The 25431-nt window shown below is 44.6% G+C and overlaps 2 protein-coding genes across 2 annotated transcripts in view; one reads left to right on the forward strand and one right to left on the reverse strand.

Moving 5' to 3' along the window:
• Window positions 1-1300: 1300 nt before the first annotated feature.
• Window positions 1301-19542, reverse strand: Mto1 (mitochondrial tRNA translation optimization 1). The gene is made up of 12 exons (XM_055602477.1): window positions 19260-19542; window positions 18082-18281; window positions 17874-17991; window positions 16567-16856; window positions 13412-13524; window positions 13128-13318; window positions 12679-12809; window positions 10091-10295; window positions 9584-9755; window positions 6488-6606; window positions 2573-2733; window positions 1301-1735 (listed from the first exon to the last, which is right to left on the reverse strand). Exons 1-12 carry the CDS (start codon window positions 19471-19473, stop codon window positions 1610-1612), a joined length of 2040 nt encoding a protein of 679 aa, XP_055458452.1. The 5' UTR covers window positions 19474-19542; the 3' UTR covers window positions 1301-1609.
• A 4630-nt stretch (window positions 19543-24172) lies between these two features.
• Cgas (cyclic GMP-AMP synthase) overlaps window positions 24173-25431 on the forward strand; it is a 10467-nt gene continuing 9208 nt past the window's right edge. Inside the window, exon 1 of the mRNA XM_055602502.1 lies at window positions 24173-24739. Coding sequence (XP_055458477.1) covers window positions 24173-24739 — 567 coding nt within the window. The remainder of the gene's footprint in view (window positions 24740-25431) is intronic.

Genomic DNA, 25431 nt, shown 5'->3' on the forward strand with positions numbered 1-25431 from the left:
CAGGCTGGCCTCAGCTCAAGAGATCCTCCTGCCTCTGCCTCCCAAGTGCTGGGATTAAAGGTGTGTGCCACCACTGCCTGGCTTATTTTTTTTTTTTAATTTAATTTATTATGTATACAATGTTCTACCTGCTTGTATGCTTACATACCAGAAGAGGGCATTAGATCTTATTATATATGGTTATGTTGGGAATTGAACCCAGGACAGTGCTCTTAACCCCTGAGCTATCTCTCCAGCCCATAACTGGGTTTCTCTTATTTATTTTAATTTTATGGCATGTACATTAGTGTAAAGGTATCATGTCCCTTAGAATTGGGTTACAGACGGTTGTGAGCTGCCATGTGGGTGCTGGGAATTGAAACCCATGTCTTTGGGAGAGCAGAAAGTGCTCTTAACTGCTGAGCCATCTCTCCAGCCCATAATTGGTTTCTTGATGCCGTTTCAGGACTGGTTTTATATGTAGTGGTTCTTAGACTTGGCAACATCAACACTAACTAGTGGTTCCTGAAGAGCCTAGGACTGGAAAAGAGCAAGCTCCTCCTCAAGATTTTACCTGGGGAGGGGCACAAAGGAGCTCTTGGTACTAGTGGAGGCCAGAAGACGGCATCTGACCCCTTGAACTGGAATTATGGCCATCAGCCTGATGTGGGTGCTAGGGGTCAAATCAGGTCCTCTGCAAATGAAGCAAACCTCTGGGCCACCTTTCCAGCCCGAGTATTTTTGCTTCTAAAGCTCAAGGACAATGTTACTAGAGTTTAAGAGAAAAACAACAGGTCAGGAACAATCTCTGCAGCTGCCAGGAAGAGGGAGCTGGAGAAGAGCAAGAAATACCATTTAGTTAAAGTAGGCAGGCACTTCAGAGAATGAGTGAAAAGGCCCAGAATGTCAGGGAAGCATGGCCATACTTTGAACAATGTCTGGAAGAAGGAGAAGGAAAGCTCTTCTGAGTAACTGACAAAAGTGGGAAGGCCAAGGAGCACAGGCTCTCTCAGCAGCTGTCCTTGTTTCAATGAGACCAGGTCTCACAGTGTAGTCAGGTTAATCTTCAACTCTGATCCTCCTGCTTCGGCCTCTTAAGCAATGGGATTAAAAGGCTATACCACTGCACTCAGTTTCAGGTTTAGTTTTGGCTTAACTAAACCTGTGATGAATGCTTTATGACCTACAGAAATAGGCTCACTGTATAAAGCCCCAGACAGAACTACACACTGTTATGAACTGTTTTGCCCACAAACATTACAAAAGCACAACTTGCAACCTTTATCGGTCTTACAAGGACAAACCTAAAATAATCTAACACTATTTTCACAGGTGTTATATTTATTTTCTATTTATAAGCTCTAATTCAGCAGTTCTCTACCTGTGGGTTGTGACACCCACGGGGGTCACATATCAGATATACTGCATATCAGATATTTACATTAACAGTAGTAAAACTATGGTTATGAAGTAGCAACAAAATAATTTTGTGGTTGGGGGTCATCATAACATGAACTGTGTTAAGGGGTCACAGCATTAGGAAGGCTGAGAACCACTGCTCCAAGCCCTCTTCCTACAAGGCCTGCCTCTATGAAATGAAAGTAAACAACTCTGTCTCAAAGTCTTTGTATCACATGCATGGATTGGTTTGGTGCTCCATCACTGCTGCCTGTCTTTGCCGAGTACTCTTCACAAATCTGAGCAGATTGATGATGGCAGCTGGTGTCACTCCAGGTATACGACTAGCAGCTCCAATCTGGGAATTAAAATGACAAAAAAACCAAAGTGAGCTATGTCAAATCCAATCTACTCTCCTCACAGCCTCTTTATAGGACCGATTATGAGTTGGGATCAGGCTATATTGACCAAATTTGTTTTGAACTCTTGGGCTAAGGAGATCCTCCTTCACTTCAGTCTCCCAAGTAGACAGCTAGGACTACATGTAGGTGATATCACATCTAGCTATAAAATTTACTTGAGGGCTGGAGAAATGGCTCAGTACTTAAGAGGACCTAGTTCAGCTCCCAGCATCCACATGGCAGCCCACAAGCATCTGTAACTCCAGTTCAGGGGATCCAATGCCCTCTTCTGTCTTCCATTAGGTATGCATGTGGCACACATACATACATGCAGATAAAACATACCCATAATAATTAAAAAAAGGAAAAGAAATTTCAGCCAGGTGTGGCATACACCTTTAATCCCAGTACTCAGGGAGGCAGAGGGAGACAGGCCTATGAGTTCCAGGCCAGCCTAATCTACAAAGCAAGTCCTGGACAGCCAAGCTACACACAGAAACTGTTTTAAAAAACCAAAAAAGAAGAAAAGAAAGATCTTTTAGATTTATTTAAATATACCAAGTACATGTAGTGCTCTCAGTGGTCCGGAGACATTAAATTCCCTAAAACTAGGGTATTGGATGGCTGTGAGGCCCTCTGTGGGTAGCTGGGAACCAAACCCAGGTCTTTTGCTAAAGCAGCAAGTGCTCTTAACTGAAGTCAGCTCTTACTCTTAAGTAAGCTCAGGATTAAAAACTAAAGCACAAGGCCGTTTGGCTTTGCTTTTAACTTGCTTCTATGCACTGTTTGCTTACCGTCTGTGGACGACTCAAGTGCAGCTTCTCTCGAACTTCTTGGGACAATGATACATCCTTGATTGTTAGATAATCTAGATCTTGTGGCAGCTGCAAAGCTTCATCTCGCTGAACCTCCTTTATTTCTTGTAGTTGATACAACAATACTGACTCATAAATGGCTGGTGAATAAAATCAGAATTATATTATGATACATACAGTACACTAACCTGTGTTTGTATAACCCTTTGCTATTTACAAATAGCTTTTACATGCATCAGCTCATTCAACAGGGCACTCTGCGACACGTGCGCAGATAGTCTTTGCTCTGTTTTTTTGAGACAGAATCTCATATAGCCAGGCTAGCCTCAAACTTGCTACATAAGGAGGATGACCTTGAACTCCTGGTTGGGGTTCTTTTTTGAGGAGAGGAAACAAGACTATCATGCAGATGAACTCTTATATAGCCAAGAATGACCTTAAACTCCTGATTGTCATCCAGCTCCACTGCCAAAGTGCTAGTACTACAAGCATCTGCCACCATGCCCAGCTGACTCTAGTCAGTACAAATCTTATTAGTAACATTAAATGTTAAGTCCTAAAGATGGGCTGTTTCCCAAGAAAATGGTTCTCGAAGTCATTTTTCCGTGAAGCTGTATGTGCATGTGTGTCTTAAGGTGGTCCCAGGGACTAATCCCACAGCCTATACATGACAGACAAGCAGCTCTACTACTCAGTTATGGCTCCAGCCCTAAAGCAATCATTTTTAGAAGTGGGGCTTCTTAGTTGGCAATCATAACTTATGCAATTTAGTTAAGGTTTTTATTAATAAGTAATGTTACGAAGACAGCTTGGCAATTCTTTTGTCAAACATTCCATTCTTAGAGAACTAAAGTCAAAATATTAAAAAACAACAACAACAACAACAACAACAACAACAACAACAACAAACTTGTTTAGTGGTACTGGTCATTAAGTCCAGGGCAGTCAGGACTCCACGAATGCTAGGCAAGAAGACAATGGTACTCTACCATTACTAGTGTGTCCCCAGCTCTAATACACTTTTCAGACATTGTCTCACTGGGTTGCCCAGGTAGACCTGTTATAATGCCTCTGCCTGAGCTTCCCAAACTGGGACAACAGGCCTGTAAGAACACGCCTAGCAAAACCACCTTAAAATATAGACTGAGGGGCTGGAGAGATGACTCAGGTTTAAGAGTTCATACTGCTCTTGCAGAGGGACTTAGCACCCGTGACAGACAGCTTACAACCACCCCTTAAATCCAGTTCCATGGGATCCAATTCCCTCTTCTGTTTCCTTAGGCACCTGTACTCAAGTGGACACTCTCTATACTACCTCCACCATAGTTAAAACAAAACAAAAACTCTTAAAAATCTAAATTGAGGCAGTCCTTCCATCTCACTCAAAGGATAGTCTTTTGTTGTTGTTGTTCTTTTCTCTCTTTCCTTCTTTTTGAGACAGGGTTTCTCTGTATAGTCCTGGCTGTCCTGAAACTCATTCTGTAGACCAGGTTAGTCTCAAACTCCCAAGAGCTCCACCTGCCTCTGCCTCCCAAGCCTTGGGATTAAAAGGCGCATACCAACACACCCGGTTAAAAGCAAAGTCTTGTTTTTAAGCTGGGGTCATGCAGTCCAGCCTCCCAAGTGTGGGTTACATGGGATGCCTCACTACACCTGCCACAGTTTGATGACTCATAAATAGCTCTCAAGGCATAATGGAAGGTGACGGCTAATACTGATTACTGATTTGACAAGATTTAAAGGTGCCGTAGAAACTTGAGTATGCCCATCAGGATGTTTCCAAAAAGGTTTCACTGAAGGCAGGCTCACCTGAGTGCAGCAGCGCCATCCCACAGGCTGAGGCCCAGACTTAACAGAAAGGACAGAGGAAACTGAATGTGCATCTCTGCTTCCTGAATATGGATGAACTATGACTGAAAGCATTGTTTTCAGCAAACCACAGGCAAGCTGCTCTCACTAACCATACCTCTCCCGTGAGGATGGACTGTGCCTCAAGCCCTGAGCCAGAGACACACTCATGCCAGTGAAGGACCCTCCAGGTGGTCCTCTGGCCTTTGGTCCCCTTCCTTCTCTGAGTGCATTCTTGCCAGGTACTTTGTCACAGCAGTGAGAAGGTAACCATGTTGATACACAGGATCACTGAGACCCTGCATATGGCCATATTTATTTAATCTTTCAAATACAAATTGCAAAACAAGAAAGACAATAGAATGTGACATTGACTTCTACCCTCAAGAATCTTGTCCAGGGGCTGGCATGCAGCTCAGTTGGTGGCAGGCTTATCTGGCATGCTCGTGGCCCCATCAAGCTGACAGTTTATTATTGTTTTTTTTCTGACAGTTGATATTAACTATCACATTCTACCACTTAGAAAAACAGGTGTGGAAGCATACACCTGCAATGCAAGCACCTCAGAGGAAAAGGTAGGAGGGTCTAAAAGTTCAAGCTCATCCTCACCTGCTTAGGAGTTTGGGGCTGGCCTGGGCTACAAGAGACTATTTCTCAAAAAACAAAACAAAACATAGCAACAATAAAAAAAGCCTTCCCAAATCCCCCACCAACGAACCAACCAAAAAACAAAACAAAAAACCCAAAACAAAACCCAACCCAACCCAACCAACCAACCAAGAGCCACTGGAGAGTGGTTGAGAACACTTGCTGCTCTTGTAGAGAAGCTGTATTTGTTTTCACCCGTATCATGCAGCTTGCAGCTGAAGTCTGTAAGTCCAGCTCTAAGGGATCTGATACCCTCTTCTACCCTCCATGAGCACCTGCATACATGTGCACACACATGCAGAGGCAGACACATAAATGTAAATAAAAAAGAAAAAAAAGAAAGTTGTCAGGTTGGGGAGATTCTAGTAGCGACCTGAAAATCACCCATATACGTTGTACTTTAACCTAATGTGTTTTTTTTTAAACTTCAAGTGGTAGCTAGAATATTTATGACACTAGCTTTAAAGAGTGAACAGCAGCTACTCCGTGGCCGAATTATTTCCTGCAAACAGATTAATGATAAATGCTTCTGAACTGTGCTAACTGGAACCTAATATTTGCTGAACAAAGTAAAGCTGTACACAAAGTTTAAAGTATGTAATCTAAGCAGCTGTTTCCAGGGCTACACCCTCATATCTAAAGTCTTCAGGAGAGAACTCATATGGTAAAATAAAGTCTTGCAGGTTCTTCTGGCATGTTGTCACTGGCTGACTTAAGTTTTGTTTTTTAAGATTTTATGAGTTATTTTTAATTGTGCGTGTGTGTGTGTGTGTGTGTGTGTGTGTGTGTGTGTTATATGTGACTGAGTGCCGATACCCATGGAGGCCAGAGGACTTGGATCCCCTAAAGCTGCAGTTACTGGGAACTGAACTCCAATCCTCTGGAAGAGCAACACACACTTTAAACTGGTGGATCTCTGTGCAATTGAAAGGGAATACCAACCCTGGACAAAATGCACCCTGGCTGCTCCCGAAAAAGCTCAAAGTGTTTTCTTGCATAAACAGCATACTAGCATCCAATGTTTCCTACTGCACTCTTTTCACTGCTTAGCTTTCAACAAGAGGACAAATCTATAAAAATGCAAAGTTGGGCTGCAGAGATGGCTCAACAGTTAACAACATTGATTGTTCTTCTAGAGGACCTGGGTTCAATTCCTAACACCTACATGGCAGTTCACAACTGTCTGTAACTCCTGTTCTGTGGGATCTGATACCCTCACAGAGACAAACAGTCAAAACACAACTGCACATAAAATAAAATAAATTTAAGCCAATATTTTCCTTAGGCATGCATCACTATGCTCAAACATACTGCTCTTGAGGGATCTACTACTTATTCATAATCTGCACATGTGGAAAAGAGAATACAGGCACCTAAGGAAAACAACTTCTCTTTTACCTTCTATTTTCAGTCTTCTAGCCAGCTCTTTATATGCAGCATACTTCTTCAACGGCTCAGGAACAGCACCTGCTAGTAACTCCAGGTCAACTTCTTCATACTTAAGAACATTCAGAGCACTGCCAACATAAAATGGTTTATCAACATAAAAATCATGTCCTGTAAGGCAAACTAAGAATAAAATTCTTTGGGATAATACTAAGTATTAGAGTAATTAAAGAGACTCTTAATTACTTTTCCCCCAAGTATAGTGAGCAAAGTAGTAGCATCTGGCCAAGTGTGGTGGGACAGATCTTTAATGCTAACACTTAGGAGGTAGAGGCAGAGGGATCTCTGTGAGCTCAAGGCCAGCCTGGTCTATATAACCAGCCAGAGCTACATAGAGTCCCTGCCTAAAAAAAAAAAAAAGAGTAGCATCTGCAAAGTAGGTCATCCAAAAATGAATAGACAGTTCTCTGGGCCTGGTGGTGCAAGCCTATATCCCAGCACCCGAGAGGCAGAGGTGGGAGCACCGGGAGCACAAGCCCAGCCTTTGTTACACAGCATGTTTGAGGCCAGCCTAGGTTACAAGAAATCCTGGCTCAAAAACCCCTATCCACAAGTACTCATCTCCTGATTCCTTATGATCAGTTAGGTTGTTAAGGTTTTATGAGGCGGTTGTCATCCACTGTCCTCCTTTTTGTTTAACTGAACATCCTCTGCTAACAAGGGCTTCGCCACCTTTCGTAAGTCCTGGCTAATGTCCTATGAATGAGGCATCTTTTTGCATGCTTTGGTTCAGATCATCTGTGTTCCTCAAAGGCTCATGCTCTGGAAGTGTGCTCTCTCGTGTCATACAGTCACTGTCACAGCTGCGCCCTTTAAGAGGAAGGACTGTGAGGAGCAGTAACCAGTCTCTGTACTTCAGAAGAGGTGAGCACTGTTGTTATGAAGTTGAGCTCACGCTAGGGAGTTCTACGAAGACACCTAGATTTCTGGCTTCCTGTCCCTCTATATGGCACATGCTCTTAACAGGACAGACAGATCCCTAGACCCATGTGGAAACTTTAAAATGTGCTCCTGCCCCTGTGAAGTGAGCAGTCATAATACCCTCAGCACAGGTCAGAGAGGGTGTTGCTTGACCTTTGAAGTTTCAACCTCCAAATTTGTAACCAGTTAAGCCTTCTTTCCAAAAAATAAAATATGCAGCCTCAGTTATTTTATCATAACATAAAACTGATTAATAGAGCTAGTAAACAAATATACTGACTGCAACGGTGAAAATGTTGGTGCCCCCAAATATGTATGTTATGTTCTAAAAACCAAAGTACTATTAATAATGGTTAGTATCCTTCTAAAAGAGGCTCCCAGAAGCCTGTTTGTGCCTTCTGCCATGAAAGGATATAGGCAAAGGACCAAGAACATAAACTAATTGTCAGCCATGGAACAAGGTCAGACCACCCCAACCCCAAAACAAAACTAAATACAATACAACAAAAACCAGGAACACCATAAAACCAGGAACACCATAACATCCATAAGAGCCATCATAGACAAGAGGTCTCACAAGAGGGAGACTATCACTGCCATCCCAATATGCAAAATGTACCCCTTCAAGTACAGAGAACTATTGACTTGTGTCCTGCTGGCTCCCTCTCCTATCTTTTTTTTTTTAAAGATTTATTTATTATTTATTATATATACAGTGTTCTACCTGCATGTACACCTGCATGCCAGAAAAGGGCATCAGATCCCATTATAGATGGTTGGGAGCCACCATGTGGTTGCTGGGAATTGAATTCAGGACCTTTGGAAGAGCAGCCAGTGCTCTTAACCTCTGAGCCATCTCTCCAGCCCTCCCTCTCCGTTTTAAATCACATTTTTTTTTTCAAATGGGGGAAAAACAATGGTGAAACACATACATTTTATATTACCAAGGTCCTCAGAACTCATATTTGTCCCAGCACTTGGGAGGTGGTGTAGGCTTATCCTAAGCTACCTCAGCTATTAAGCAAGGTTAAGGGTGGCTTAGACTACATGAAACACATACACAGACACAAATACAGACATACACACACAGGCAAGCAGATAGACACACACCCCACCCACCTTGTTCCCAGAACAAAAGTACTATCTATGAATGAATGTCCTTTAGACTCAGAGGCCATATAACTAAACTGAGGGAAACAAAATCTCAAATGTGACATGATTCTTCAAAAAATTTGTAATAAATACAAATAAGAATTTAGAATATACAGCACTAGGAAAAAAGAATTGTAATACTATGTTTTCTTAATTAAGGGGTTTTCCTTGCTGTAGTGCACGTATTAGCTGGGACCACTCTAATTTTTGAGCCTAAGCAAAGAAAATGGGTCCTTATAGTTTTTTGGTTTGGAGACTCTAAATCTGAGGAAAACCAAAAGGACTCAAGGAGAACCATAAAGAAATTGTACATGTACAAGAAATTGGATTGGAGAGATGGCTCAGTGGTTAAGAACACTGGCTGCTATTCCAGAGGACCCAGGTTTGAGTCCCAGTACCCACAGGGCAGCTCATAACCATCTGTAACTCTAGTTCCATGGGATCTGACACCCTCTTAAGGTTCCCTGGGTACCAGGCAAGCACATGGTACGCATACATATATGTAGACAACACTGACACACACACAGACACAAATAATAATTTATAATCACACATAAATATATTTATTAAGACTTTTTTTGGGGTGGGGGCTAGGTATGGTGGTACATGCTGCTAGCCAGCACTTGGGAGGTAGAGACCCTGGGGATTGAATCTAAGGCCTCATTCATGCCAAACACGCACTCTACCATCAAGCTACATGCCCAGCCACATACATTTTACTTTTTCTTTTAAAATTTATTTTTCAAATCTGGGTTATACAGAGTCCAGTTTGGACTCCACCTTGTTATATAGCAGAGACTGACCTGAAAGTCCTTCTCCTTGTAACTGCACAGATTAATGTCATTTATGACTCGGACTCATATACTTGAGCAAGCTGTATTCAGTTAAAATGTGTATGCAGGGGTCTTACACATGATGTCTCTCTGCAACCTCATTTTTCTGTAAACACTGAGAAGTTTGCATTGAAAACCATACCTGACAGGAAGGCTTCTAGTAATACTTATAGGAGCTTGTGGAAGTAACTTTTTCCACTTGGAGCTTGAAAACTCAATGGATTTCAACACAGAAATACCTTCTTCTAAAGAAGACTTCATCCACGAAGCTCTTTCATAGCGCTGTGGGGACACACAACCAGTGTCCTTATGGGCTAGGAAATGAAGAGGGAGAATTAGAGAAGTTTTAAAGAACAACAGAGTGCAGAGTGTGGCAGCATACACCTGAAACAGGAGCACTTGGAGAAAAGGAGGGAAGATGTAGTAAATTCAAGGCTGGCCAGCCTATGCATGAACCGTGTCTCAATAGCGTCCTCTAACTCTCCCTTCCCAAGGCAGAAAGTAGCCACCTAAATCCTGTGAGGTCAAGAAGAACAGAAATCCAAAGTCACCTTAGCTATACCATAAGACATCCTGCCTTAAAGCAACTACACAAACTAGCAAAAGCCCAAAACAATAAAATATATCACAAGACTTGGTTAAAAGTTACCTCGAAATGTGAGCCGGATGTCAGCATTGTCTGGACGCAGTGACAAGCGGAACTCTACTCTGCTAGTGAACATTCGGTATGGTTCGATGGTGCCCAGTGTGGTGAGGTCATCAATCAAGACGCCTATGTAGCCTTCTGTGCGACTTACAACAAAGGGTGGTTTTTGCCGGACTCGAAGACTGGCATTGATTCCAGCTATCACGCCCTATAAGAAGACTGAAATGTTTAACAGGCCATTATGAACTGAACAAAGGGCTATCCTACTCAGCACGGTATCTGGAAAAAAACACACAGGGTAGGGAGAGGCGGGGTGTTGGTGAAGATGGTGGTGTTATATACCATTAATCCCAGCATTCGGGAGGCTGAGGCAGGTGGATCTTTGTGAGGCCAGCCATCTACAGAGTGAGTTCAAGGACAGCCAAGACTACACAGTAAAACCCTGTCTCAAAAAAAAAGAGAGAGAGAGAGAGAAAAAAAAAAAGGAAAACCAACCAACCGAAAACCAAACTCACAGGTAGGAAGAAAGCAGGCGTATAAGAAATCTAAGAGGTAATTGCGATCCGCATACAGAAACAGAACATGTTAGCAAGCCAGGGTTCATTCAGCAGTGGACGGGGGTGTGGGGTGTTAATCTCTGTAAACCTACTTGTCAGACTTCTCTGGTTTTTTTTTTTTTGTAGGAAAACAAACAAATGATATAATTTACCACCGTGTGGTGGGGTCCCCAGAGGCTCATATATTTGAATGCTTAGTCATTAGGGAGTGGCACTACATGTGTCCATGGCTTTGAGGTTTTAAAAGCCCAAGCCAGGCCCAGTCTCTGTGTCTCTTCCTGCTGCCTATGGATCCATATGTAGAGCTCTCAGCTCCCTCTCCAGCACTGTTCTGTCATGCTCCACCATAATGATAATAGACTAAACCTCTGAACCTGTAAGCAAGCTCCAATTAAATGTTTGCTTTTATAAGAGTTGTCATGGTCATGGTGTCTCCTTATAGCAACAGAACAGTGATCAAGACAGTTGTAGTAAATAATATTATAGGAGGTCAGGAAGATTTCATAAAATGCCTGCCTCAAAAGCATAAGGACCTAAATTTGACCCCTAACACCCTTGTGAAAAAGCTGAGCACAGTGGTACAGCCCTGTTCTTTCAGTCACTGAAACTCACTGGTTAGTCAGTCAGTTTAGCCTAATGGGTAAGCTCCAATGAGAGATTCTGTCTTAAAACAATAAGGTGGAGGGGTTGGGGAGCTGGTTCAAGAGGTTAAGAGTGTGTACTGCTCTTATCGAGGACCCAAGTTTGGTTTGCTGCACCCATGCTGGGCAGCAGAGAACCTTTGACTCCAGCTCCAAAAGAGGGCAAAAGGGCAAGAGAGTTACAAAGTGGAAGGATGATCCTTTTAAAGAGCAACTTAACCACGCCTGCCAGGTGTGGTCACCTGGCAGGTGACACATGATGACATCATAGGTTGCTAGGCAACCCAGAAGCAGGTTGCCTAAATTCTAACACAGGGAATCCTGCTTCTGGCACCTACATTCATGTGTCCCGCCCCCCCCCCCCCCATACATAATTAAAATAAAATAAAGGCAGCTAGAGAAATGGCTAGCAGTGAAGAGTACTGGCTGCTCTTCAAGAGGCCTGGATTTGATCTCCAGCACATAGTGGCTCACAACCATCTGTATTTCTAGTTCCAGGGTATATCTAATGCCCTGTTCTGGTCTCCACAGGCACCAGGCACACACACGATACAGACATACACACAGACACAACACCATGCACATAAAATTAAAAAAATAAAATAAGTTGAAGAACAATTGAGAAAGATATTTAATGCTTATCTCTGATCTCAGCATGAACATGCACACATGTACAAGACAGAAAGTCAAAATAGTAATAACAACATGATAATTTTCAGAAATCATAGAAGAATGAAATGCACTTTTTTTTTTTTTTTTACACTTTAGAAGCAATTCCATACTTTTTTTTCAAATATGCTAGCAGATCGAGGGACTCAGATGCTACCTGTTAAGTGCTTTCAAAATCATTTCCCACAGCTGGGCAACATGGCACATGTCTGTAATACCAGCACCAGGGAGGTGAAGCACAGACCAGCTGTTTGAGCTGAGGATGGTGGTGCATGTTTGTGGTCTCAGCACTTGGAAGGTGAAGGTGGGATTGGATTTTCAAGGTCAGCCTTGGCTATATAAGTAAGTATGGGGCCAGTCTTGACTACTGGAGTCCCTGTCTGAAAACAAAACAAAACAAAACAAAACAAAAACAAAAAACCAACCCAAACCAAAATATAATCAGTCTGGACCACACGGCAAGACCCTATTTCAAAACAAAACTAGTGTATTACATACATTCATTACCTCCATTTAGCCTAAAATACTGTGGTTTTGGTTTCCAGTAGCATCTGAATAGAGTCTTACCTGGAGCTGGGCATGATGGCACACGCCTTTAATCCCAGCGCTTGGGAAGCAGAGGCAGATGGATGCTGAGTTTCAAGCCAGCCTATTCTACATGGTGAGCTCTACAGCCAAGATTACACAGACAGACCCTACATAAGCAAAACAAAGCAAACCTTACCTGAGCTGCAGCTTCCTCATAACCAGTTGTTCCATTTATCTGTCCAGCAAAGAACAGCCGTTGAACCAAATGTGTCTCGAGGGAAGGACTGATCTGACGGGGATCTAAATAATCATACTGAACACCATAGCCTGAGCAAAGAAAAAGTGCACAAGGTAGTGAAAACAGCTACACCCACCTCAAGGCGGAAATACAAAGCACATCAGGCTACGTTAGGTGGGCTTCATCTATTAATATATTCTGACACAGGGTCTTGCTCTGTAGCCACATGCTGTCTTACAGACAGATTCCCATTTTAGCTCCCCAAGTGCTAGGATTACATACGTGTGCCCTCATGTCTAGGATTACATATGTGTGCCCTCATGTCTAGCTTGGGCTATTTTATGGCGAGTGGAAGTAGCTAAGACCATTTCACTGCTACAATGAAGACCACCCAAGACCCTCTTTACCTGGATGAACCATCTTGGCTTTCTCCAAGCCCCTGATACATGTTATCATTTTCTCTTGTAACTCAGCTGGCAGTGTAACAGATAACCCTTGGGGGTAGATGAGGTCAGAATCCATTCCTTCAGGTTCCAACCAAACCTGATGCAGGCGGTTTGGAAAACGTAAGACTTTTGATTCAATGGAGGGACAGTATCTAGAATAAGACATTGAAGTTTAAAGTAAATTTGATAACAGAAAAAGTTTGCCTTACTCCTTAAAGTGATTAAGGTCTCATTTCTGTCCTTACCGGGGCCCTCTTGTAGTTTCCCTAACATGGCTATTCAGGTGGAGGTTCTCAAGGACAATCTCATCCACTCTGGGGTTGGTGTGAGTCAAGTAACATGGCAGTTGATCTTCCGGCTAGAAAACAGTAACCAGATACAATGCAGATTTCACCTGCTTGTCTGTTTGAGACAGGATCTCTAGTAGCCTAGACTGGCCTTGAACTCTCTAGACTATCCTTGAACTTTGGGAGTAGGAGGGAGAGAAATCAAGGGGGTAGGGAGAGAAAACATGCATACATACATACATACAAAGATAAATAATTATGTTTAAAGAAATTAGGAAAAAATTGAGTATCAGATGACATTAAGAAATGATGTTTTTTATTCCTATATTATATGTCTAATATCCAATTATAAGTGAGTATATACCATGTGTCTTTCTGCTTCTGGGATACCTCACTCAGGAAGATCTTTTCTAGTTCCCACCATATAATATAGGATAAATCTGTATACCTAAAAAAGCTAAGCAAGAAGGAGGACCCTGGGTAAGATGATCAATCCTCACTCAGAAAGGGAAACAGTATGGACATCGGAAGAGGAAGAAAACAGGGAACAGGACAGGAGCCTACCATAGAGGGCCTCAGAAAGACTCTTCCCAGCAAGGTATCAAATATCAAAGGTATCAAAAAGATACTGAGAATCATAGCCAAACTTTGGGCAGAGTGCATGAAATCTTATGAAAGAAGGTGGAGATAGAAAGACCTGGAGGGAATAGGAGCTCCACAAAGAGAGCAACAGAACCAAAAAATAGGGCCACAGGGGTCTTTTCTGAGACCGATACTCCAACCAAGGACCATGCATGGAAATAACCTAGAACCCTGCACAGGTGTAGCCCATGGCAGCTCAGTGTCCAAGTGGGTCCCCTAGTAATGGGAACAGGGACTGTCTCTGACATGAACTCAGTGGCTGGCTCTTTGATCACCTCCCCCTGAGCGGGGAGCAGCCTTACCAAGCCTCAGAGGAGGACAATGCAGCCAATCCTGATGAGACCTGATAGGCTATGGTCAGAGGGAAGGGGAGGAGGACCTGGCCTGTCAGTGGACAGGGGGAGAGGCATGGGGGGAGAAGAGAGAAGAAGGGTAAGATTGGGAGGGGCTGAGGGAGGGGCCTATAGCTGGGATAAAGTGAATAAACTGTAATTAATAACTAAAAAAAATGTTTTAGTCAGGCGGTGGTGGCTAGTTGAAATATACTACTAGTATATTTAGTACCCTAGTTGAAAATACTATTTCTTAACTTTTTCTTTTTTTCAGGAAGGTTTCTCTGTGTAACACAGCCCTGGCCATCCTGAACTGGATTTGTATACCAGGCTGGCCTCGAACACACAGAGATCCACCTGTCTCTACCTCTCAGTGCTGGGATTAAAAGCACATACCACACCTGGCCACGTAACACTTTTAACCAACAGCTTGAACCATTGAATAAAGAATCATAGACCCAGGTGGGTGGTGGTGGTGGTGGTCCATGCCTTTAATGCATGCTAGAGAGCTACATTCCCAAACACCCGCCCCCATACCCCAGACTACCCTAGTCTGTTGTTTGTTTGTGTTTTTCTTTCCCAAGATAGGGTTTCTCTGTGTAGCCCTGGCTTTTCTAGAACTTGTTCTGTAGACCAGACTGGTCTTAAACTCCCAGAGATCTGCCTGCCTCTGCTTCCCAAGTGCTGGGATTACAAGTGTGTAGCACCACTGCCTGACTCCTAGTGGTTGACTGTTTGGTAAATCTAAAAGTGTTCCCCAAAAGTTAGTATATGTGGTAGTTTGAATGAATAATGACAATTATAGGCTAATATTTTGAATACTTGATCCCCAGTTGGTGGAGCTATTTTTGAGAAGGATTAGGAAGTACAGCCTTGTAGGAGAAGGTATGTCACTGGGGACAGGTTTCAAAAGACTAGGGCCATTCCCAGTTAGCTTTATTCTCTCTCTGCCTCAGGCTTCTCGGATCAAGATTTAAGCTCTAACCTACTGCTCCAGTACCATGGCCCCTGCACGATGGTCATGGACTCACCCTCTGAACATGTAAGGCCCCAGCAAACTCTTCTGTAAGTTGCATTGATCATGGTGTCTTATTTCAGCAACAGAAAGTGTATAAAGGAAGTTATGTAGAAGTGATGACATTTAAGAATGTATAGGGAAAGGCCCAATTGCTAAATTAGCCAACATTTTAAATAATTTTACTTTTTAATTTAATATTATCTGTGCATAATATCTATGTGTGGGTACAAATTCCACTGCACTCATGTGGATATCAGAGAACAACGTTTTGGAGTCAGTTCTCTCCTTCTACATTTACAAGGTTTTCCCGGACTAAACTCAGCTCGCCAACCTTGTAAGGTGAGGTCTTTTATCTGCTGAACTACTTCACTGGCCTTACCTACTAATTTTAAAAATTCTCTCTTTTACCCTAAGTAATAGTGATATAAATTGTCATCAAAAGAAGCTGAGTGTGATGACAATGACGGTCTCAAATTCTAAGACCAGCACAGGCTACATGGTAAGTTCTAGGCCATATACGATGTGCGTAATCCTGTCTGAAAAGAAAGAAACAAAGAGTGGGAAAGGACTGGAGAGATGGCTCAGAAGTTAAGAATACTGGTTACTTTCCAAAGGACATGGGTTTGATTCCCAGCACCCACACAGCAGTTGGAAACTCTCTGTAACTATAGTTCCATGGAAACTCTCTGTAACTATAGTTCCATGGGATCAACGTTTTCTGCTGGCCTCCATGGTGGGCATTTACCAGACATTCACATGGTGCACAGACATATATGCAGGCAAAAGACCCATATACATAAAATTAAAAAGAGGGAGGGTCTGGAGAGATGAGTCAGTTGTTAAGAATGCTTGCTGCTCTTCCATAGGCCCAGAGTTCTGTTCCTAACACCCAGAATGGGCAGCTCACAACCATGTGTAACTCCAGCTCCAATGGGGGTTCTAACACCCTGTTCTGGCCTCCAGTCACCGCATACAGATACACACAGATGAGACAGAACAGAACAAAACAAAATTTTAACAAGAAAGCAAAAGAAGAGAAAGAATGACAAATGGCTAGGATACTTCTTGCTGTGAACAGCTAGTATCAGCCATCAAACCAGGTTTTGATAAAACTCTCTTACCCGGATCCACACTGCATCACTGAGGAAGCTGAAGGGCAGGGATGGGTTATCTGGTGTGTGCTTGTTTAGAATGCTGAAATTAATGGAATCTTTAGCAAGTCGGGGTGGAGTCCCAGTTTTCAGTCTTCCTACCCGAAACCCCAACTTCTCCAGGGTCTGAGCCAACCCTATGGAGGGCTGATCCCCCAAACGTCCTGCAGGATGTGTCTCCAATCCAATTATGATCACACCTCTCAGAAATGTCCCAGTAGTCAGAACTACACTCTCTGCATAAACTGTACTTCCATCTGCTAAATGATACAAAACAAAACAACAGTAACAACAATAAAAAAAATAGGAAAATAATTTTCTCATTTTTACTACAGAACAAAACAGAATGTGAGCACTTTATTTCAGAATTACCGAGTGGAGCTTGGGGAGATGGCTTATCACACAAAAAGGCCAAGCAAGCTATGAGGAGCAAGGCTGTAAATAAAAACCTCTCTATGGCCTCTGCATCAGCTCCTGCCTCCAGGTTCCTGTCCTGTCTGAGCTGCTGTCTTGGCTTTCCTCAGGGGACTATGATTCAGGAAGGATACTAAGCCAAATAAACGCTTTCCACCCAACCTGCCTTTGGTCATGGTGTTTCATCACAGCAATAGTAACCCTAACTAAGACAAGAACGGAGGGGTAGGTTATATAGTTTAATTGCTAGAGGGTTTAGCTAACATGCAAGCCCTGGTTCGATTCCTAGCACTGTATAAATTAGACATGCTGGCATATGCCTTTAATCCTGGAATGTGAAGCTGGCTATCCTGTGAGCTTGAGGCCAGCTCAGGATATATTTGGGGGAAGATATTTTAAAGGGGGGGGAAAGCGTGACTGAGATGGCTCAGTGGGTAAAGGTGCTTGTTGCCAAGCCTGAATGATCTAATCCCATCCCCGGCATCTAACATGCTAAGAGTAAGGAACCAACCCTCAAAAGCTGTCCTCCAACCTGCATACAGGTACACCTCACCCAGAAAGTGAACAAACACAGAAACAAATTTCTAACAGAAGAACCTGGATAAAAGACACAAATATGCAGGCTCTGGGGTCTACACTAAACCAGTATACTGATGAAGCCAGAATCTGACTGAGATTCATGATGGTCAAAATGAAGAGATAATTTTTTTAAATCTCTTACAATATTATTTACATAATTTGCATTTTCCAGGCAGAGAAAACAAGAATTTTCCGGCACAGGAAAAACATCTCCATATAATTTTCTAAGGAAAATGTCTCACAGAGCGTCATCTCTGGTATTAGCGTTATTAGCCAGTACATACCCAAGACAACACCTCTGACCCTGGACTTGCCAGGGTATCCAGGCTCCGGTTCTGTGAGAACTAGATCTTCTACAGCCCCCTCCTGAACGGTGAGCAGGGGTGTATTCAGGATTTCCTTCTGTCAAAGAGAGAATGCCAGATGAAACCGCAGCTGAAGGCTGCCACGCTCTGTCCTCATCTCTGCTCACCTGCGTGCTCTTTTGCTCACCTGCATGTTCTGTTTATAAAGTTTCCGATCAATTTGTGCTCTCAGTCCCCACACAGCAGGGCCCTTACGCCGGTTCAATACTTTGTAGTGTACACCAGATTGGTCACAGATTCGAGAGCACAGGCCGTCCAATGCATCGACTTCCCTCATCAAATGCCCCTTTCCAATGCCACCAAAGGAAGGATTACATGACATCTGACCTAAAAGGATGCACAGCATCATGGTAAATAAGAGTACCCTTCTACATATTATTTAATAAAGGGTTGTTCCCACAGGTAATTAGAGTCATTTACAAAAACAAAAACAAAAACAAAAACAAAAACAAAAACCTTTCTCCTCTAACTTCAAAGAGAGAGGGAATTACGGTAAGTGACTCTCTGCATGGACACAACCTTCTAAGCCAAAGACATCTTTCTTCCTTGAAGTCAAGGAACAGTTGATGTTGTACCAAATTTCCTTAAAACAACCATTTTGGCCAGGCACGATGGGGTACACCTTTAAACCCAGCACTTAAGAGGCTAAGGCAGATGGATCACTGTGAGTTCCAAGCCAGCTTGGCCTACACAAGTTCCAAACCAGCCAGGAACTGAGACCTTGTCTGAAAATCAACTCCCCCAATCATTTTGTTTCAAATTAGGGCTGTCTTCAGTAAACTCATTTATGAGAATTACTAACAGGGCTCTGACATGTTTTTAAACGTATCTCTACTGCGTTGATAGCATATAAGTTCTGCGCTACTGTGTGTACATCCAAAAGAAGTTCAGTCTTCGTGCCCAAGTGACAAGTGTACTCCTATGTTTAATGAAATACTATTCGCAAGAGCCACCAAGTGATGAATGTGTAAGAAATCGTGCGTGCGCCACCGCGCGCCCCAGCAGCAGGTCTCACGGCTCAAGACGCCCAATGGAAATACAGAACGCTTTAAAGGGCAGCGCCGTTTCTTTTCGAGAGCTTGACAAGCCCTCCGTGAATGCACCGCGCCGCTCCGCCAGACGGGTTGTGAAAATGTTAACCCACCCCTTCTCCGAAGCGAGACTACGGGGACGGTCGCCCCAACGACCACCTAGCAGCCGCGCGTTTTCTGTCCTCCGCTCCCCGCACACCCAGCACTCCCGTCCACCTCAACCACGGCCGTGCTCGGTCGGACGCAGAGCGGCCGGGGCCGCGAGGCTCCTCACCGATCGTGTCTATGCGGTGTGTGAGGAGCAGAGTCCGCGAGCCGCAGCGAGCGGAGGCGGCGGCCGCCTCGGTCCCCGCGTGCCCTCCTCCGATCACTACCACATCGAAGTGCGGGCTGCCGGGCTCCGCGCTGTCGCTGCGGAGGCGAGACAGACGCAAGCGTCTGCCGAGGGACGCCGCGGCCCAGCGGCCACTGTCTCGGAGGAGGAACATGCTGAGGAAAACGCTGAGCCGCCCGGAACGCCTAGGCGCACGGAAGCCGGTAGGGCGCCGCCATCTTGCCCTGCGTCAGAGCGCAGTGCGCCCGCGTCCAGCGTCGCCTTTGATTACGTCGTCTGTAGGGCTGCCCGTGGCCGCGGGGTGGCGCGCGCAGGCCGGCTGTGTACTCTTCTGGTCGGGTGCATTGGGTGCTGGCTGCGGAATCTGACTTGTAGGTTGAGGTTGGGCTTTTCAGATGGGCCACTTGTCACCTATGAAAACAATACACTTGATCAGTTTGCCTTAAGACCTTCTTGATTGACTAAGGCAACCCGTGTTCTGATCCCCATGTTCAAGTCCATCTGGTTCTACATACCAATATCATGTTCTCCAAAACCCAAACCCCATTATTTATATACGTGCAACTTAAAACTTTTTTAGACATTTATTTTATGTGTATGGTTGCTTTGCCTGTGCACGTGTGCTTGCGTGTGTACCATGAGCATGCCTGATGCCGTCAGAAGAGGACATCTGATTCCCTTGGAACCACAAAGGGTTGTGAGCCACCATGTGGGTGCTGGGAACCAAACACAGGTTTTCTGTAAGAGCAAGAGCTCTTGGTCACTGAGCCATCTCTCTTGTCCCTATTTATACACAATTTAAACATTATATGAACTTGACATGGAGAATTAGAGAACGTGGAACTCCCCCCAAATGCTCTATCCCCACTTGACAAGAATGCCCAGCCCTTTGTTGGTAGTAACTGTTTTTATATGTGTGTACAGTTTCCTCTGAATTTAAGTATTCCTCCTGGAGGGAGGAGTCTCATAAAAATGCAGAAGTGAACAAAATTTACAGGTTCAGCCCAACTGAGATTTATAAGCTGCTAGGTCCACCCCACCCCAGGCTATGTAAAAAAGCAGGGACCATTGCTATCGGGAAGATTCCAAGACCATCAGATGTGCAAGTCTGAAGGGAGCTCTAGGGATCCATCTTTTGTGAGCTGGGCTTCCGTACTGGCATGGGCTTTTCTGCGATGTAGTTGTCTTTGAGTCGCCCATGCTCCTGTAAATACTTCAACTCATTGTTTCGCTAAATTAGACTGGAGTGGAATGGTTTTCTTTGGCTTGTTGCTGGTGCCCTTAGGTAAATCTACAATTGCTCTCACCTTGGTGTGTGTGTGTCTGTGTGTGTGTGTGTGTGTGTGTGTGTGTGTGTGTGTGGTATCACATAGCATAGGAATGCTATTATTTTGTACATAGATTGTGTGAGTATACTATCTTTCACTTTACTCCTTTCCACTTCACTGTATATTTAAAAAAAATTTAATTGTGTATATGCATATGGACTTACTCATACTACAGTGCATATATGGAGATAAAAGGTCAACTTGAGGGAGTCAGTTCTCTTCATCCTGGGGTTCTGGGAGTTGAACTTAGGTTACCAGAGACAATGGAAGCAGACACTTTTACCTGCTGAACCATCTGGCCAGTCCCCTTAATAATATATTTGTTTATAGCTGGGATACAATGTGACTAAATTGTAATTCATATAAACATATTAAAAAAGAAAAAGTAATGTATTTGTTTATCTGGGCACAGTGATGCACAGTTGTAATACCAGCGCCCCAGTGGATCTCTGTGAGTTTGAGAGTCAGCATAGACTACAATAATGCAGGGTTATGGACACAGGGATATGTACAAAGACCCTGTCTCAGAAAAAAAAAGTAATTTTTGAAAGTCCTCCTCGTTGTATCCAGTTTTGTTTTGTTTGTTCTTATTGTGGGTGTTTTGATTTAGATAGATAGATAGATAGATAGATAGATAGATAGATAAAGTGAGCACAAGCGTGTATGCCTTGGTGCATACGGGAAGACACAGACAGCTTTTTGGGAGCCAGTGATTTCCTGCCACCTTGTTTTGAATCAGAGTCTCTCTAGCTGTTCTGTGTTCTCCAGGACAGCTGGCTCGAGAACTTCAGGCCAGTTGTCCTGTCTCTGCCTCCATCTTGCAGCAAGAGGGCCAACCTTTTCTGTGGGTTCTGTGGATCAAAACCACGTGTCAGAAGTGCTCAGCCACCTCAATGAGCCATCTCCCTGGCTTTTGTTGTGTTTTTGAGATCGCTAACTTTGCAGCCCAGAGCGAACTGGAACCCACAGCAATTCTTCTGCCTCAGCCTGATGAGTGCTAGCATTTCAGATTTATGCCACTATGCTTGGCTTGGATTTTTTTTCCTTTAAGACAAATTCTTAATATGTAGCTCAAGCTGGCCTTGACTTTTCCATCCTCTCACCTCAGTTACCTAAGTGTGGAAATTAGAGGTATGCAGGCTGTGTCCAGTACAGAAGTAATATTTATGCTTTAACCATGAATAATGAAATGGAGATCCAACCATATAAATTGTTTTGTGATTGGCTCTTTCACAAACAGTGGACATTTTTCAAGGATCATCTGACAGCCTCTGCCTCCTAACTGTAGGAATCAAAGTAGTTTGCCACCAAGTCCCCCCCACCCCTTCCTTCTCTCAAACATGATTTTACCATGTAGCCCAAGTTGGCTTTGAACTAATGATTCTCCTGCACCAGCCTTTGAAGTGTTTATATTTTGGTCGTGGCCTACCGTAGCTGAACTGTATTACTTCTTAACATTTTAAGCCAATAGCTTCAACCTTTGATTAAAAAATCAGACCCAGCCTGGTAGTAGTGGCACATGCCTTTAATCCCAGCACTCAGGAGGCAGACGCAAGTGAATTCCTGAGTTCGAGGCCAGCCTGGACGACAGAGTGAGTTCCAACCCTGTCTCTACCCCAGCCCCTAAAACATGAGCCCTTAGATTCAACTGAAACTCACTGGTGAGAACCTCTCCCACCTACATGTGAGGATTAGCCATTCATCTCTTCATGGTACACAGTATTCATTCCAGTACCCGCCCTTTCCAACCTTTCCCTTTCTGGTTCTCATAGATCCAGAACCAGAATGTTCAGTTGTAACTTAAGGACAGGTTAACTGAGTTTCTATTGTGAAAGTCTGCAAAACTCTTATATGGAAGGTAGCCTGTTACCCTTGTAGCAGGATCCCCAGGATGGGCCTCAGATTTGTTGTTGTTTGTTTGAGACAAGATCTCACTCTCTTAACTAGGCTTATACTTCTGGGCTCAAAGATGCTCTGCCTTAGTCTCCATAGCAGCTGGAACTATGGACATGTGCCATCACAGGTGATGCTAAGAGTTGATTAGCTAGGAATAGTAACATTGGAAGAAAAACCATTACAGTTTGGTTGCAGTGAACTATGCTTCCTTCAAAATCACTGCTCAAATGTCATTCTCTTGGGATGCACATGCCTTATTCTTTACCCTCTTGCAGTGTTTTCTCTTCCTTCCTTCTTTCTTTTTTCCTTCCTTCCTCCTCTTTCTTTCTTTCTTTCTTTCTTTCTTTCTTTCTTTCTTTCTTCCTTTCGTCTTTTCCTTTCTTTTTCTCTTCTCCCTCCTCCTCTTCTTTTCTTAAGACAGAGTTGCTCTGTGTAGTCTTGGCTGTCCTATAACTAGCTATGCAGACCAAGCTGGCGTCAAACTCACTGCCTCTGCCTCCTGAGTTCTGGGACTAACTTGGTAGAGTCCACCACAATGACAAGGCATTCTAAACATAGAGGTCTCGTGTCTAAAGTATATTTCTGCAAAGAAAGCAGTGTTTCTCCTCCCATGCATGTCTGCTTGCCAATATTTGGAAGACAATTTACTTTCCATTTTGGGAACTCGTGGACCGGCATTCACAGGAAGGAGGGAAAAGAGTTGCAGGGGCGCTAGGATGGGATCACAGTGATCAGTGTCTTTTTATCCAAGCTACATGTATCTCCTAGTCTACGACACACAACACGCACACTTTTCCACAAGTTGAGCATCACAGAAATTTGTGAGCTTCATGGACACACCGGATTATAAGGAGTGGAATCACACATTCTGATGTTAGCTGAAGACTAAGTGGTGTTCTGAGCTGTGTAAATCTACAGAGATGAGGTTTTGTTTGTTTGTTTGTTTTTGTCGGGTGAAGGTGGGGAAAGCAGCCACCTTTGACAAGGTCGGCTTCAGAAATCACTTTCTGGAAGTGTGCAGTGAAGTGCTCCAGGATCTCTGCAGCCACATCAGTAGGATGGCTTACACTGTGCTGTTTATGAAAATCACAACACGTACTTAACACAATTTCCTTAAGATTTCATGGGCTTCTTAGAAAGCCAGATGAGTAGAAATACTAATTCCAAACAGCCAATCTACCTTGCAAAGGGTCAGTGTATTTCAATTTCTGATTAACAAGAGCAGCAAATTCTTATCTAAAGCTTACATATAAAGCGTTTTAATCAACTTCAAACGTGCGGAAGACGGCAGTGTCCTCAAATACAGATCAAATCTGGCCTTCTAGGCTGCTGTCAGTGTTTTCCGTGTCTGCGGTTAACGAGGGGTGGGTGGTTTCCCAGCCGGCAGCCCAGCTGCTGTCCAGGGGTGAGAAAGTTCGCGTCTCCCGGACCGCCTCTTCCTGGCGGCGGCCTCACGTGGGCCCCTGCGTCCGCCTGCGGCGGCACGGAGCGGCAGCGTTCCCGCCGAAATTTAAGTTTCGTTTCCAGAGGTGACCTGGGAGTTCCTCTTCCCGGGTCCTTTCGGGGCCTTTCTCGGAAGCCGGGTCTTTTTTTTTTTTCTTTTTTTCCCGGGAGCGGAGAGCCGCAGAGATGGAAGGTTCGCGTAGAAGGACGACGGCGCCGCGCGCTAAGCCGGCTGCGACGCGCCCCCCGAGGGAGGCCGGCGGGACCGCGGCCGCCCTCCCCGACGCGGGGAGCCACGGCCCGCAAAGGGGGGCGCGATCGCGACGTGGGGAGCTCGACGGGGCCCCCGCCGAGACGCCACGCGCCCGGGCGGCCCCCAGAAGGGCGCCCGCGCGCACCCGGGGCGCACAGCCACCGGCCACGGACGGCGCGCGGGCCGCCGAGCGCCCTGCCGTGCCGGAGCCCCAGCCGCCCGCGGACCCCGAGGCGCCGGCCGTCGCCAGGAGACCCAGCAGCAGGAGGGGCGGCCGCTCCACGGCCGGGCAACCCAGAGCGCCGCGGAGGTCCAGGAGGGAGCGGGACAAGCTAATGGACGTGCTGGATGCTTTGAGGTTGAAACGCAAGGAGATCTGTGTGTCGGCCAATACTGTGAACACGGTCGTGACTCGCCTGCTGCACCGACTGGGGAATCGCGAGTCCGAATTCGAAGGCGTGGAGCAGCTGAACACTGGCAGCTACTATGAGCGCGTGAAGGTGAGCGGCCCGGACCTGCTTGCTGGAGGGCTCCTGGCCCACTCCTTACCTGCCTCCTCATGTGTTTGGGGTTTCCCACACCCTTGGGTTCCCCCACGGCCCTTCAGGAACAGCGCATACTCCATGCATCCATCCTTCCTTCCTATTTTCTTTCTTTCTTTCTTTCTTTCTTTCTTTCTTTCTTTCTTTCTTTCTTTCTTTCTTTCTTTCCTTCTTTCTTTCCTCCCTCCCACCTTCCTTCCTCCCTCCCACCTTCCTTCCTTCCCTCCTTCCTTCCTTCCTTCCTCTTTCTTTCTTTCTTTCTTTCTTTCTTTCTTTCTTTCTTTCTTTCCTTCCTTCCTTTCTCTTTCTTTCTTTCTTTCTTTCTTTTCTTTCCTTCTTTCTTTCTTTCTTTCCTCCCTCCCACCTTCCTTCCTCCCTCCCACCTTCCTTCCCTCCTTCCTTCCTTCCTCTTTCTTTCTGTCTTTTTTCTGTCTTCTTTCTTTCTTTCCTTCCTCCCTCCCTCCCTCCCTCCTTCCTTCCTCTTTCTTTCTGTCTTTTTTCTGTCTTCTTTCTTTCTCTCTCTCTCTCTTTCTGTCTCTCTCTCCCTTCCTCCCTTCCTCCCTTTCTTTCTCCCTTCCTCCCTCCCTCCTCTTTCTTTCTTTCCCTTCCTTCCTTCCTTCCTTCCTTCCTTCCTTCCTTCCTTCCTTCCT

Source organism: Psammomys obesus, unplaced genomic scaffold, assembly GCF_907164565.1.
Source record: "Psammomys obesus unplaced genomic scaffold, mPsaObe1.curated_primary_1811, whole genome shotgun sequence".
NCBI classification, from domain to species: domain Eukaryota; kingdom Metazoa; phylum Chordata; class Mammalia; order Rodentia; family Muridae; genus Psammomys; species Psammomys obesus.